General features: G+C 47.1%; 1 protein-coding gene across 3 annotated transcripts in view; it reads left to right on the top strand.

Annotated features, from left to right (window-relative positions):
* Positions 1-12,175, top strand: part of BLTP3A (bridge-like lipid transfer protein family member 3A) — a 35,375-nt gene that overhangs the window by 3,635 nt on the left and 19,565 nt on the right. For 2 of the 3 annotated variants that reach the window (XM_082778534.1, XM_082778536.1), the window contains exons 2-3: positions 10,097-10,259; positions 11,932-11,970. In XM_082778534.1, the coding sequence (XP_082634660.1) occupies positions 10,097-10,259; positions 11,932-11,970 (202 nt within the window). Of the gene's footprint in view, positions 1-10,096; positions 10,260-10,961; positions 11,034-11,931; positions 11,971-12,175 lie in introns of those variants that run through there. The other variant, XM_082778535.1, reaches the window with a different exon arrangement.

Here is a 12,175-nt window from a genome sequence, read left to right as displayed (position 1 = left end):
TGAGCTAGCACCGTGCTTGTGAACAGGGCCTGAAGCTCGCAGAGGCCCCTCTTCCCTGAACTGAGCCCAGCACGTGAGTGGCGGGAGGGTTTGTGCTCTGCTTTGCTGCCAGGCTGTTAACGCTGGACCTCCGGACTCCTGGGATCTCCGCCGCTGTTATTTGTGTTGGTTGGGGTGAGAAGGTGCTAAGCTGCTGTGCAGCGAGACTGGGAGTTGTGGAAGGGTGTAGGACAGGGTTCGTAGCAAGGTTTTCTGTGTTTTGCACTTTGCTTTGCTTCTGTCGGTTGGTTTATTTTCCTCCTTGCCATGGTTTTGGAAGGGGCTGAGTGAAGGGTACAGTGCTGGACAGTGCAAGCTTCCTGGTGAAGGCTGAAGCCAAATTATCTTTGGCAGGTGCGAGGCTGCACAGCCGGATTTATCGATCCCACTACCAATTGTCACTTCCCTGTCCAGGTATCAGACCGCAGAACATGAGGCATGGGAGCAGCTGCAGAACCATCCTGTGTAACGCAATACTGGAGCCACCTTTTTGGAGAAATCAGATTGGTTTCAGAAACAGAATTAAAAAATATCCTAGAAAACAAAACAATCGAGTACCACGCGCAGGGTGTAGTACTCTGCTGCTCGGAAATGTAGGTCAGATTCGCAGCCAGAAGTGACATTTCTTTCGTGTAACTCCTCACAAACCGGATTGAGTCTCAGCAGAGCCTTTCCTCTCAGCTCACAGTGGTTCAGTCCAATATCCCCTCTTCCAGACAAGACTGCTTTGTCTCCTCCCCTTTCTTGTTTGCAGTTGCATGTAATCCTTGCAGATAAAGCCACTGCTGGTGTATAAGAGGAAAATACCAAGCAAGCCTGCGGCGTGTCTTTCTTCTAGATCAATTTAGCAGTTAGGAACATGTGGGTGTCGCAGAGCGCGCCTAGCTAGGAATGAATAGGCTTCTGTGGGCTCTCGTTTCATAACTTGGATCTAAGAGTCTCAGGATTCCTTCCTGGCCCTAACAATTCCTGTATTATTGCCCCTTCCGAGCACTCGCTGCTTCCGTTCCTCGTGCAGGGAATTCGGAGCTGGGCACAACACGCAGGAGCACCTGCTGGCATGTCAGCCCTGCTGCTGTGTGGGGCTGGTGGATGAGCTCCTCGCCTAGTCGGGAGCTGTGTGAGCCCCTGTTCAAACCCTGCAGCCTTGCCTGCACCCAGGCCTGGCCAGGACAAAAAGGCCACTGCAGCTGAACACGGGCACTGGCCTCTGCGAGGTGGCGATGGCACAAGAGCCACTGAGATGTGTTATCCTGAGCGGACCCGTCCTCCGCCTCAGAAAGCACGGGGAGAAGAGGCAGAAGCAGTTCATCAGTCAAAAAAAAACCCCTAGCACTGGCTCTCTGCTATTCAGGAGCTGCTGAGATGTGCTCTGCGGCCTGCCTTCTGCAGAAGGTCGCGTTACGTTATCAGAGACGCTTCGCTTCCCTGACACAAAGGGTGGGGAATTCCTCAGGTCCTGGGAGCTCTTTTTTTGCTCCTCAGTACGGTTTCTTGTCCAAAAGCTGCGATCTGGAAATTTCGGAGGGTAATTTCTCACAGCGTTCTCTGTCCTTTTACTTCTCACTTCTCATCCTGAAGCGTTTTGCAGCATTGCTGCGTGCTCGAGCGCTGCGCTGCAGCTGTGGCCTTGCAGTGGCAGTGAAGTGCTGGTGTGCTCAGTCAGAGGGTTTCCATCGCCTTTTCCTGATACAGAAAGATCTGCTGCCAGCGTAAGGTGTGTGCTTACTGCCTAATCCTTCAGGTTTCTCCCAGCTTCCTGACCTTGATTCTAAATTAGCTGAAAGACATTGAAGGAACACAGTGGGTGGGGAGGAAGGCAGTGAAATCGCATCTGGGAATGGCTTGATGAAGTCAGTGAATCATGAAATGACGGAGGCAGAAGGGACCTCTGGAAGACCTTTGCCTGGGACAGTCTCTGCTGGAATCGACACTCACATTGCAATTTTGGCTTTAGCTGCTTTAATAGTCTTCTCCAGCGATGAGGGAAATTCCTGCTGCTGAGGACCATAATTTGTCTAAAATAGCCGTTGCAGCTATGGGAAACACGTGAAACCACAAAGCTGCTGGCAGTTAGAAATTGATGATAAAACAGCCATTACTTTTCCATCTGCAGAGCATTCTGTTCCCGCTTTTCAGCGCATTCTGTTCATCCAGGTAATAGAAACGTGGAATTATTAAGGTTGGAAAAGACCTTCAAAATCCTCAAGTACAATTTCAACCCCTGGTCCCTCAGCCACTCCTTGTAACTCTGCTTTTCCAGTCCTGTCACAGCTTCCTTGCTCTTCCAGCAGCTCAATGCCCTTCCTGTAGCGAGGAGCCCACAGCTGAACACAAAATCGAGGCAGGGTCTCACCAGACCCCCTTCCAGCCTCCTGGGCTTGGTGTGCCCCAAGCACAGGCCCTGGTGCTTTCCCTTGTCAAAGGCCATGGAGCTGGATGCGGCCCCTCAGCCCCGCCTGGCTGGGTCCTCCTGCAAAGTCCTGCCCAACGTGGTGTCGTCCCCAAACCTCCTGAGGGTGGTCCCTTTGGTGCCAGGTGAGCACCCAAATCGTGGAGGCTTTAGGAAGCACCAGGTAAGGGCCCCATAGCCCCCCTGCAGCCGGCACTCGGATGACAGCAGAGGAGGGACGTGGCTGCGTCCCCAGAGGCCTTGCGTAATTTTGGCACCTCCAGAGAGGATCTGAGCAACACGAGGACGTTGCAGACAGCAGGTAATTCAGGTGTGGACAAGCTCCCTGAACATGGAAGGAGCACGCCGTGACCTTCAGGTGGCCGACAGGCAGGACGCTTGCCCCAAAAGCCCCAAAATAGGAAGGATTTAGGGGCAGACGAGATGGCTGCGGCTCACCCGCTGTGGGACTGTCGGCCAGATCTCGTGGCCACCGGCGGTGTGACACTTCATGTGGCTAAAGGGAAGTCACTTAATCGCTTGGTGCCTTAAGCTTCCCGCTGGTTAAGCAGAGATAAAGCTAACGAGCCCATTTGTACGATGCTCTGAAAATAGCCCTGGGAAGAGTGGCAAAGAGAACCAGTTTGAGGAACTGGGGGGAAATGGTTTGTAGCAAGAAACTCTGAGCCAGTTTATGAGAACGAAGCTTTGTCAAGTCTCTTTTCCCGGCAGTTGCTGCTATTTTGTGGGCAATCAAAAAGTTCCCAAGGTGCTGAGCACTGAACCAGAGGTAATAAGTTTGTCTCTGAAATACTTACGTGCTATGTCTAGCAAAGCATTTAAGACTGGCTACAAACCCTTTAATGTTGTTCTTTGGAAAAATTCTTATCTTACTAGTCCATTTTGATGCCTTTTTTACGTTTTTTGAAAAATGTAAATGTTGAGGAACTCTTTATCTAAAAGCAGAACCACAGGGTACTGTGGAGTCAGTTAATAAACAGCGACTAACTCTTTGTTCAAATAGGGATGGGGAAGGAGAGTGCGCACATGATGGGAGATGGCATTTACCTTTCACAGAAAGTGATCTCCAGGATCAGCCTTGCTCTGCTGCAGTTTGCCAGAAGAACCAAATTGTCAGTTTTACAAAACCTATGTGAGCTGCTGGTGTTTCCAACCACTTCCATTCAGCTCAAAATAAACGTGTGCCATTTCTGGAATGCTAAATAGAGTCTTGTTGCAGCAAAAACAAATTGCACTTCGGTAGCTCAGGAGGAAAGCATGGCTGGACGTATTCTCACATCAGCGGCGGGGTCTGCTGGCCTTGTGGAACCTCTCTGCACAGTGGGTACTCTTCAAACTGAGCAATGTGCCCAGAAAAGAGACTATTAAACATGACTTCTCCGCTTGTTTTATTTCTCCTGGACTCCTTGAGCTCTTACCTCTGCCACTGCTGCTCAGTTGAGTCTGAATTATGTCCTAAGCTTTTATTTTTTATAGTTTGGAAATAAAAATGCAGATTGGATTGCAAGATAAATAATGCTTAGAATATGAGAAGCGGGCCTTCTGCCTGGCAAGAAGGAGTGGAAACGCTGTATTTGCTTATATATTTCTTCCTAGTTTTCTTTTCTGGGTTGTTATTCACTTTGAGGTTTAGCCTTGGGAAATTCCCTGGCAGCTGAAGAGGGTTTACATTCCAGATTTCAGAGCACGGGGCAGCTGGCATTTAAACTTTACTGAGCCGATGAGCTAGAAATAGCACAACAGTTCCTCAGCGAGGTGGAGATCCACCCCTGCCAAAAACACCCTGCCTCTTTTCCTTTCAGGTTAACTTGTGGCTTGCTTTACAGAGCTCCTAGCACCAAATTAGTCGGCAGTGGGTGTGCTGTAAGAACTGCACCTCATCTGGAGCTTTGCAATCTTCCAGTTTTCAGGGTGCTTTGGAGTCATTTTGGGAATAAAATTGTCCTTGGGGGTCTACCTAAGTGGGGAGGCAGCCTTCAGTTCAGTCTCTTTGATCTGATTGGAAATGTTGATTTTCCTCAGGAGTTTAACTTGGAATTGAATTTCTAAGTCTTTTGGCCTCGGGTGAGTTGTACTGCAACAGATAATGGTGATCTGGGAGCCAAGACAACTGGAAATGCGTTTGTTCTGGGCACAGCTATGTTTTGAGGCACCAGTGCAACTGCTTTGGGTTGCTGAGTGGTATATCAACATACTCAATGCTTGGAAAAACAGAAAGTTGATAATCTAAAGCTACCAGTGGCAGTGTGTACAGACATCCCACTGCACTTTATCCACCCGGATAAGGAACCTCCCAGTGCTGAGGTCTGTTTCCATGTTACACAGAACCATCGGCAGGGTTTGTTCTGCGGCTCCAGCAGGGCGAAGTCATGGGGATTTTTGCAGTGGGACCAGCTTGTCCGCAAAGGAGAGCAGCTGGTCTGGCAGTGCACCCGGTGTGTGCTAATAATGTGCTCACTGTGGAGCTGGGGGTGACTTTGGAGAACAATTAGTTCATTTGGTAGTGACTGAATTGCCTTAAATTCTAAATGGCCTTATATTAATTGAGTTGATATGATACCAACTGGATTAGTACGAAAGACTATGTTATACTGTGTGTAAATTCCTCTCTTTTTCTGTTAATTGAGTGTACTTCCCTTCCATGGCTGCAGTTCTGAATCTCTCAGTCCTGACTAGAACTGTGGCTGCTTACCAGGCAGATTGCTCCATGGTTGCACCAAAATCTTGAGCTAGTAGAATGCCTTTTCTTCCCGAAAGGGCTTTTACTTCTTCCTTTGCATCTTCAAGGCAGCTATTTTTTTCCCCTTTTTACAGAAGTTTTGATCGCTTGCTCAGTTTTATTTCCTCCAAAATTATTTTTCAGTTCATTCTCAGCCGTGTTTTGCAGTCAAAGCCTCTGCTGTTGTGTTCCTTGAAAGTCTTCCTGTACTTAGAAGTCATCGACCTCTTCTTTTGCCAGTCATGAACCTTTTTTTTCCATGTAAGCAGAATCTTTGGCTTCCGAGATAAGGAGGATTAATATGAAGGAAAGTGTCCTATCACAGAGATTTGGGGATTGCAGAAGATCTTTCCAAATGAAATGGTGGCTTAGATGGATTAGGAATGGATTAGAAGGCCTGTCCAGACATAACCCAACAAGATTCTGGAAAGATTTTCGGCACGAAGCAAATTTGCATTGACATGAATGTAGGTATTTTCCATGTCTAATTTCTGCCCTTCTACCACAGTCACTTAAAATACAATTTGGAACACAAATCAGAGGGGAAATTCATCTTTTCCTTTGCTGTTACCCTTATGAAGAAGAGCCTTGTCTGCAGCAGTTTCCCCAGAGCATTTATTACAGTTTGCCTGTTTTTGGATTGCAGCTGACAACTTACCCTCTTCCTGACTTGCTTGTGTTTTGCGGATTTTTCCATCTGCTCTCCACAACGGTGGCAAGTATTGCAAGCCATTCAGTCACTTCTTCTGCCAAAAAATGATGCTTGGCAATCAGCAAAATCAAGGTCGCTGGTGTACCGCTAATTAGTTCTCACATATAATAACCATAGTAACAAGGATATTAATAGAAATAAATGTGTTTAGCTGTGTAGATGCTGGTTACATACAATAGACGATGATTACTGAATAATTGCAGAAATTGAGGCAGAAAATCTATTTTGAGCCTGCGAGGCTACTGACGAGAGGGTTCTCGTGCCACGAGGCAGTGAGCTAATGAGAGAGATGGGTCTGAAGGGAAATTTGATGGTTTCAGACGTCTTCTCCTGACGTTATCTGTCCATGTATTTGTTCTGGAGACAGTGCGGCCAGACAGCTACAAATGCGAGCATAAATTCAGTATTTATGATGATAGCCTGGCTTCAGGCCAGCAGTAAGATTTGGCCAAACGCCCTCTTGCAATGGGTGAGTTTGGGGCCTCTGAATGTATCAGCTGATGAATCAGGCATTCTTCTAGCAGTGACATCATTTAGTTATATATAATGTAAATATATATATATATATATATACAAGCTGATGACTGGACAAGTAGATTGATGCTCCCGTGCCTTCCCCATCTAAAACATGAAATGCAAATCAAGTCACAATCTCAGAAACTGCCCCAAAAGGCCGAGGGTTTCTGTAAAGAATGTGATTTTCTTAGGCCAGGCCCCAAGAAGCTACTGAGGTCTAAATACCTGGGTGCTGTTAGCTTCTTAGGACAGAGCGAGCCCTTCTGTCTGCTATGAAAGTAGGACAGTGCTGGTAATGGCTGTGTGTGTCTGCTTCCTAGGAAAGTCGATTGAAAGCCCAAATGCGTCATCTCAAATGGAAAGAAACGGCGGAGAGCAGGGAACTTGTAAGGAAATCTCTTCCCTGAAAACCCATGGCCACCTACCAGGGCTATTTAGCTGTGGCTGTGAAGGCTTCTAGCTGGCATTTTCCATTGTCTTCATTGCAAATACAGAAGGTTTTCAGTCACCTGAAGGCTTTCCGTGGGTGCTGGTGACCATGGCAGTCTGGGTGGCTGTTGGGTGGACACGTTTTGAGATGAGATGTTGCTCCTGGTATTCTTCCTGGCAATGCATTCGTGCTTGGACAAGCCTACGCAGCTGCAAAATGCCCTCGTGACCGCAGTGACAACTCTATAAAGGGTGGGAAAAGGCTTTCTGGTGTGACTTTTGTCATGGTAATCCTGGCAGACTCAAAAGGAGTGCTGTCCTTTGAGTTTACTGGCTTAGTGCTGCATGACTTCTTCGTAGAGTTGGGGGGGAAAAAAAAGCAAACAACAACAAATATCCCACACTGTCAATTTTCCTAATAGCTACCATTTTCATTCATTTTTCTCGAAGCCAGCAATCAGTGCTGCCAAAAATGTTGCTGTTGATGAGTATGAATGGAGCAAGCCTGCCAACAAACATCTAAAATTGTCTGCTCTCACGGCTTCTTCCTTCCCCTGACAGTGACCAAGCAGCTCCTTTCAAGAAGTAATTTGGCCTCTATAAAATTCCAAGTTCGCAGGCACAGTTCATCTCTTTTCCTTTTGGAAGCCCCACTGACATGCACTAAATATACCAAAATGTCTTAAATGTGAGGGTTATTCCATCTGAAAATCTTGGATCCCTTTAGAGGGATGAGCTGGGACTAGGCACAGCTGCAGGAATTTCACTGTGCTTTAAAGGCAAGGATTTATTTTACATTTATGTTTATGATGCTTGCAGCTTCTGTTGCTCCGTGACTGGTGGGATCGATAATCTGTCCTTCAGGGGTTTTGGTGCAGCTAAAAATCCTGTTGGAAGAGGCTCTTCCATGGAGTCTGGTAGTGCTTGTGGTGGTTTTCTTATCTGTTCAGCAGGATTTCTGCAGCCTTTCCCTGTAGGTGAACACAAATACCTGTTTGTTTTTAGCCAGGTCGTGTTTCATACCACTCTCTCCACCAGGGTCTGGTTTCACAGCTTCTCCCTTCACTGTGCTACTGTTTTTAAGATAAAAAGAGACACCAAGTAAAAATAATTCCCTGTTGAGACATGTCCTTATGTTTTGTTTCTTCTGCATTAGCAGCTGAGAGCGGCTTCCCCTTCCGAGCACGCTTAGGCTGTGGTGAGGATTAAGACACCTGGGGTTTGATCCTTGCTTTGCAGGAGTGAGGAAGCTGCCGTGAGCCTCAGCCTCTCCCTGCCTGTGAGCATCGCTGCCCGCAGCAGCCCCGTGAGTTTACCAGTGCCGAGCGCTTTTCTTGTCATTATTTTCAGTACCCAGTCCCAGGCAGAGGCGATTACAACACCTTTCAACACACCTGGTTCACTGAGGCAAGACAAAGATGCTCATGTATCGCCTCTGGAGCTTTTTGGTCCAGCTCTCAGCACTGCCTGAGTTTATGGCTCGCACAGGGGGACCTGGCACAAACCCTGCAGACACCCAGCACGTCCCTGTACCTGCCTGTCCCCCGCAGCACACACAGCCAGGCTTTACATCTTCTGTAGGACCAGCGGGTGGTGTTGGGCTTGGCCTCCTGCCTGCGTGTGTTTAAACCAGAGAGCCTCGGGTTAAAGGCACGAGGACTTCAAAGCAAACGTCACCTTCCCTGCGTCAGCCTGGGACGCTGGCAGGTGCGCTACGAACGCGGTCAGGACTCAGCAGGCAGCGCGTGCCCTCGGTTCAGGAAGGGAGGTGGCGGCGTGGCACAGAAAATGCCTGCTGGGGCTCCTGTGGCAGCAGCAGACCTGGCACCGAAAGGGATGGAGGTGGAAAGGAGCAGCAGGCAAACACAGCCGTGTGTGCCGCCCTCCTCCTCGGGGAGCGGCCGTATCCGAAACTCAGGGCTGACATCGGTGGCTCTTCACCATCCCTCAGCCTCTCTGTTAATGTGCATTTTAGGCATTTTAGTTCATTAAAGGCATTTCTCTTCCAGGAAGCCCTGGGGTGATGACGAGCAGCTGCTGCTGGCACCTCAGGTTACTTTACACCACACCTCGTGCTCCTACAGCGGCCACGTCTGCTGTCACCCCAGCAGCATCGCTCTGGTTCCTCCTCCCCTCTCCTCTTCGTAGCAGTGGCAGGGCTTTGTCCGGGATGTTTTAAGCCTTTCAGAGGGAATCCGACCATGCTGCTGGTGCAGGGAAAGGAGACAGAATGGCAGCATGTGACTGTGAGCCTAATCCTGTTTGTGCTGACAATAGGGTCTTTCTTTTTCTTCCCCTTTCTGGACCACTGGGCAGAATTAGAATGAGTATTAGTTTGGAGGAATGTGTGAAATGAGCTCTGGTTTCAGCAGTGAGTAAATCAGCAGGCAGGAAGTCTTCAGCCTTGTGACTCCCGTGACTTTGTAAATCTGACCAGCCTGGTGCTTGGCTCCCTTGGTGGCGTCCCGAAGCTCATGCACTGGGGCTGGCCGTCCTGGCGAGGTGCTGGGGTTCAGTCTGTGTGGTCTAAGCTGTCTCTACTGATTCCTCAGGGACCACAGTGTTTTTATGTTAAGCACCAGAATATTCTGCTCTTGACCAGTCTGAAATCATTTCTTTCATTGCACTTAAATCACAGGCGGGTGAGGGAGCTGGGGATATCAGGCTGTGTGTAAGGGAGGTGCAAACAACAGTGGAAATGCTTGCCACGAGGAGAGGACAGGATTTGGGGTTGGTCACTAGGGAGGGGAGTTGGGTTGCATGCTCAGACTTGCTGGGCAGGGCACGTGCTGGCTTGCAGGACTGCTGTAAGAGACAGCAATAAAAGTAACGTATTAATGATCTTTTGCTTTCCTTTGTCAATAACCTAAAAAAAAAAAAAATCTAGATAATACCACTTTTCACCACTGATATCACGCTATTTGGGTGGTAAAGTTGTTGTCCTGTTGTGATTTGGCTTTGGTTTTGTTTTGTTTCTGTCCTAAAGCAGTTCTGCTGATTTACAAGTTCCTGGGGCTTTAGATGGAATTTTCAGTTTAGTGAATTTGATTAAAACAAGCAAGCAGAAACAAAACCTTCAAATGTCAAAGTGTAAGGACATTTTTTTTTTCTGGAAAAAACAGTATGCTCTGGGTCTAAAAATGTCAGAAAAGGTTTGACAAAGAAGCAAACAAATTTTTATACTTACTATACCTCTCTAAAAGGCTCCTCTAGTCTAAGCAGCTTTGCTTTGAGTTGTTTTCTGAGTCTCTCCTTTCTTCTCTTGTAGGTTTACGAAGAATCTCTCTCCAGACAAAATCAACCTGAGCACGCTGAAGGGACAGGGGCAGCTGACCAACCTGGAGCTGGACGAGGAGGTGCTGCAGAATGTGCTGGAGCTGCCCACCTGGCTCGCCATCACCCGGGTCTACTGCAACAAGGCATCCATCAGGGTAAGTGGAGGAGGCTGCGCTCGTGGCCCCAGACACAAACGAGACCTTCCAGTGACAGCTTCCATGTGTCACTTGGGGATTTCTGATAAAGGATCCTGATGGGAGCCAGTCCCCACACTTCAAACCCTGTGTGTCAGGCGTGGCATTTGCTAATTGAGGGCTATGAGAGAGCCACCAGAGCTATCACTGAGGCTTTCCTTGCCAAGCACTCTGTCCCTGGTGGCCAGCAGCAGGGGTCAGAGGATGCAGAGAGAAGCACAGGGAAAGTGTGGTGTGGTCTTTTCTCCTCCTTGGCTGATTTGTGGCATGTGATTTTTTTTTAAGCCAGCCATGGGGACTTTGTATGTAGTACCTGCTGATGAATTTCTAGGAATTTGCCCAAATGCCTTTTGGATCTGCTGACTTGTTTAACACCCAGAGAATGCTATGACAAAGAAACTCACAACTTAACTGTGTGTCTGCTGTTGCTTGCAGCAAGCCTGTGCATACTATTTTTAGTTGATAGTCTCCTGGTAGGTACTGTTCTGTACAAGAAATGGTGAACAATTACTCCCTGCTCATCATCTCCAACTGCCTTAGGATTTTATAAACCTTTCTGTTTGGTCATTCCCTCCCATTTTCCTGTCATTTTGATAGCTGAGCAGTTTTCCATGTCTTCCCTCATCCCCGCTGACTTATTTTTTTAATGCTAAGGAAGTAACAAGGACTTCCAACAGGAATAGGAAGCAGAGAGAAATGGAGTGCAGTTATCTGAAAGCCTAATTATGCTGTGAGGTATAGTAAAATACACTGAACTTAAGTCTTAATCGTTCAAAATGCAATTCTTAAGAAACACATGAATGGTGCATGTGAAAAGCTGCACACTGCACTCGTTCAGCCCACCGTTGACCATTTACATGCATAATTGCTGAAATTGTGCATGCACTTACAGTTGCACTTTTGCACACTGAAACCTCCTACAAACTTTCTTCCTTGTGCTTTTTAGAGCACAAAATTGATTTTTTTTTTTTCAGTTGATGCGAAATGCCAGACTATTTAATCTCAGTTGGTACTAACCAGAGTTGCATTATATGAATGCAAAAGTTTTTTTGTATATGGAAGAGACTTGCTATGAAAAAAATGTGGTTCTACTCTGCCAAGTGACAACAAAAACCAGCCTGTCTTATTCATCTGCTCTGTTCTATCTGTTTTTAGAGTCAGATCTGCTCTGTTCTATCTGTTTTTAGAGTCAGATCTGCTTATTTTAGTACCAAACACTTGTTCTCCCTCCTACAAGAACTGCAGAGTAAGTATTGCTGTAAGAAAATAAAATAGGATATTATTGGTTTATGCGCAGCTGATTTCTACTAACAGCAGCAATTAGTTCCAAATGTTTTAAGGACAAGAACGTTTTCCATAAAGGAATGGGAAAAATTAGTATTTGACCTACTGAACATCTATTACTTGTGATGATGTGCTGGATCCAAAAGCTATGCTGGCTTTATGGAGCTGGCAGCTGGACTGTCTTTTCACTTGTCTGCATGAGCCTGCTTGAGCTGGATTCAGTGGGACACGGTGGACTGTCCCTGTGGTCATTTCTCAGAGCAGAACTTTGAGCTCAAATGGTTCACTGATATCTCCTAAACTTTCCAATGTGAAGATAACTCTTCTAACCTCGACTTTACTGTTTCAGATCCAGTGGACAAAGCTGAAAACACACCCAATCTGCCTGGTAATGTTTCTTTCTTGTTCATTCCTTTTCTTCCAAACCCTTTTTAATCCCTCCTACTTGACAAAAATTCTGGGAAGGGAAACCATGAAGTACGTTCTTAAATTTTCATCTGACCTAAAGCCTCCAGGCCCTTAGCACCCAGGGGAAGGAGAATTCTGAGAACAGCCCTGTTAGGAGATAAGTGACCTCCCACGAGACCCTCATT

This window comes from Aythya marila (assembly GCF_965140915.1).
Source record: "Aythya marila genome assembly, chromosome: 24".
NCBI lineage: Eukaryota > Metazoa > Chordata > Aves > Anseriformes > Anatidae > Aythya > Aythya marila.
This window is presented reverse-complemented; position numbering and strand designations above follow the sequence as displayed.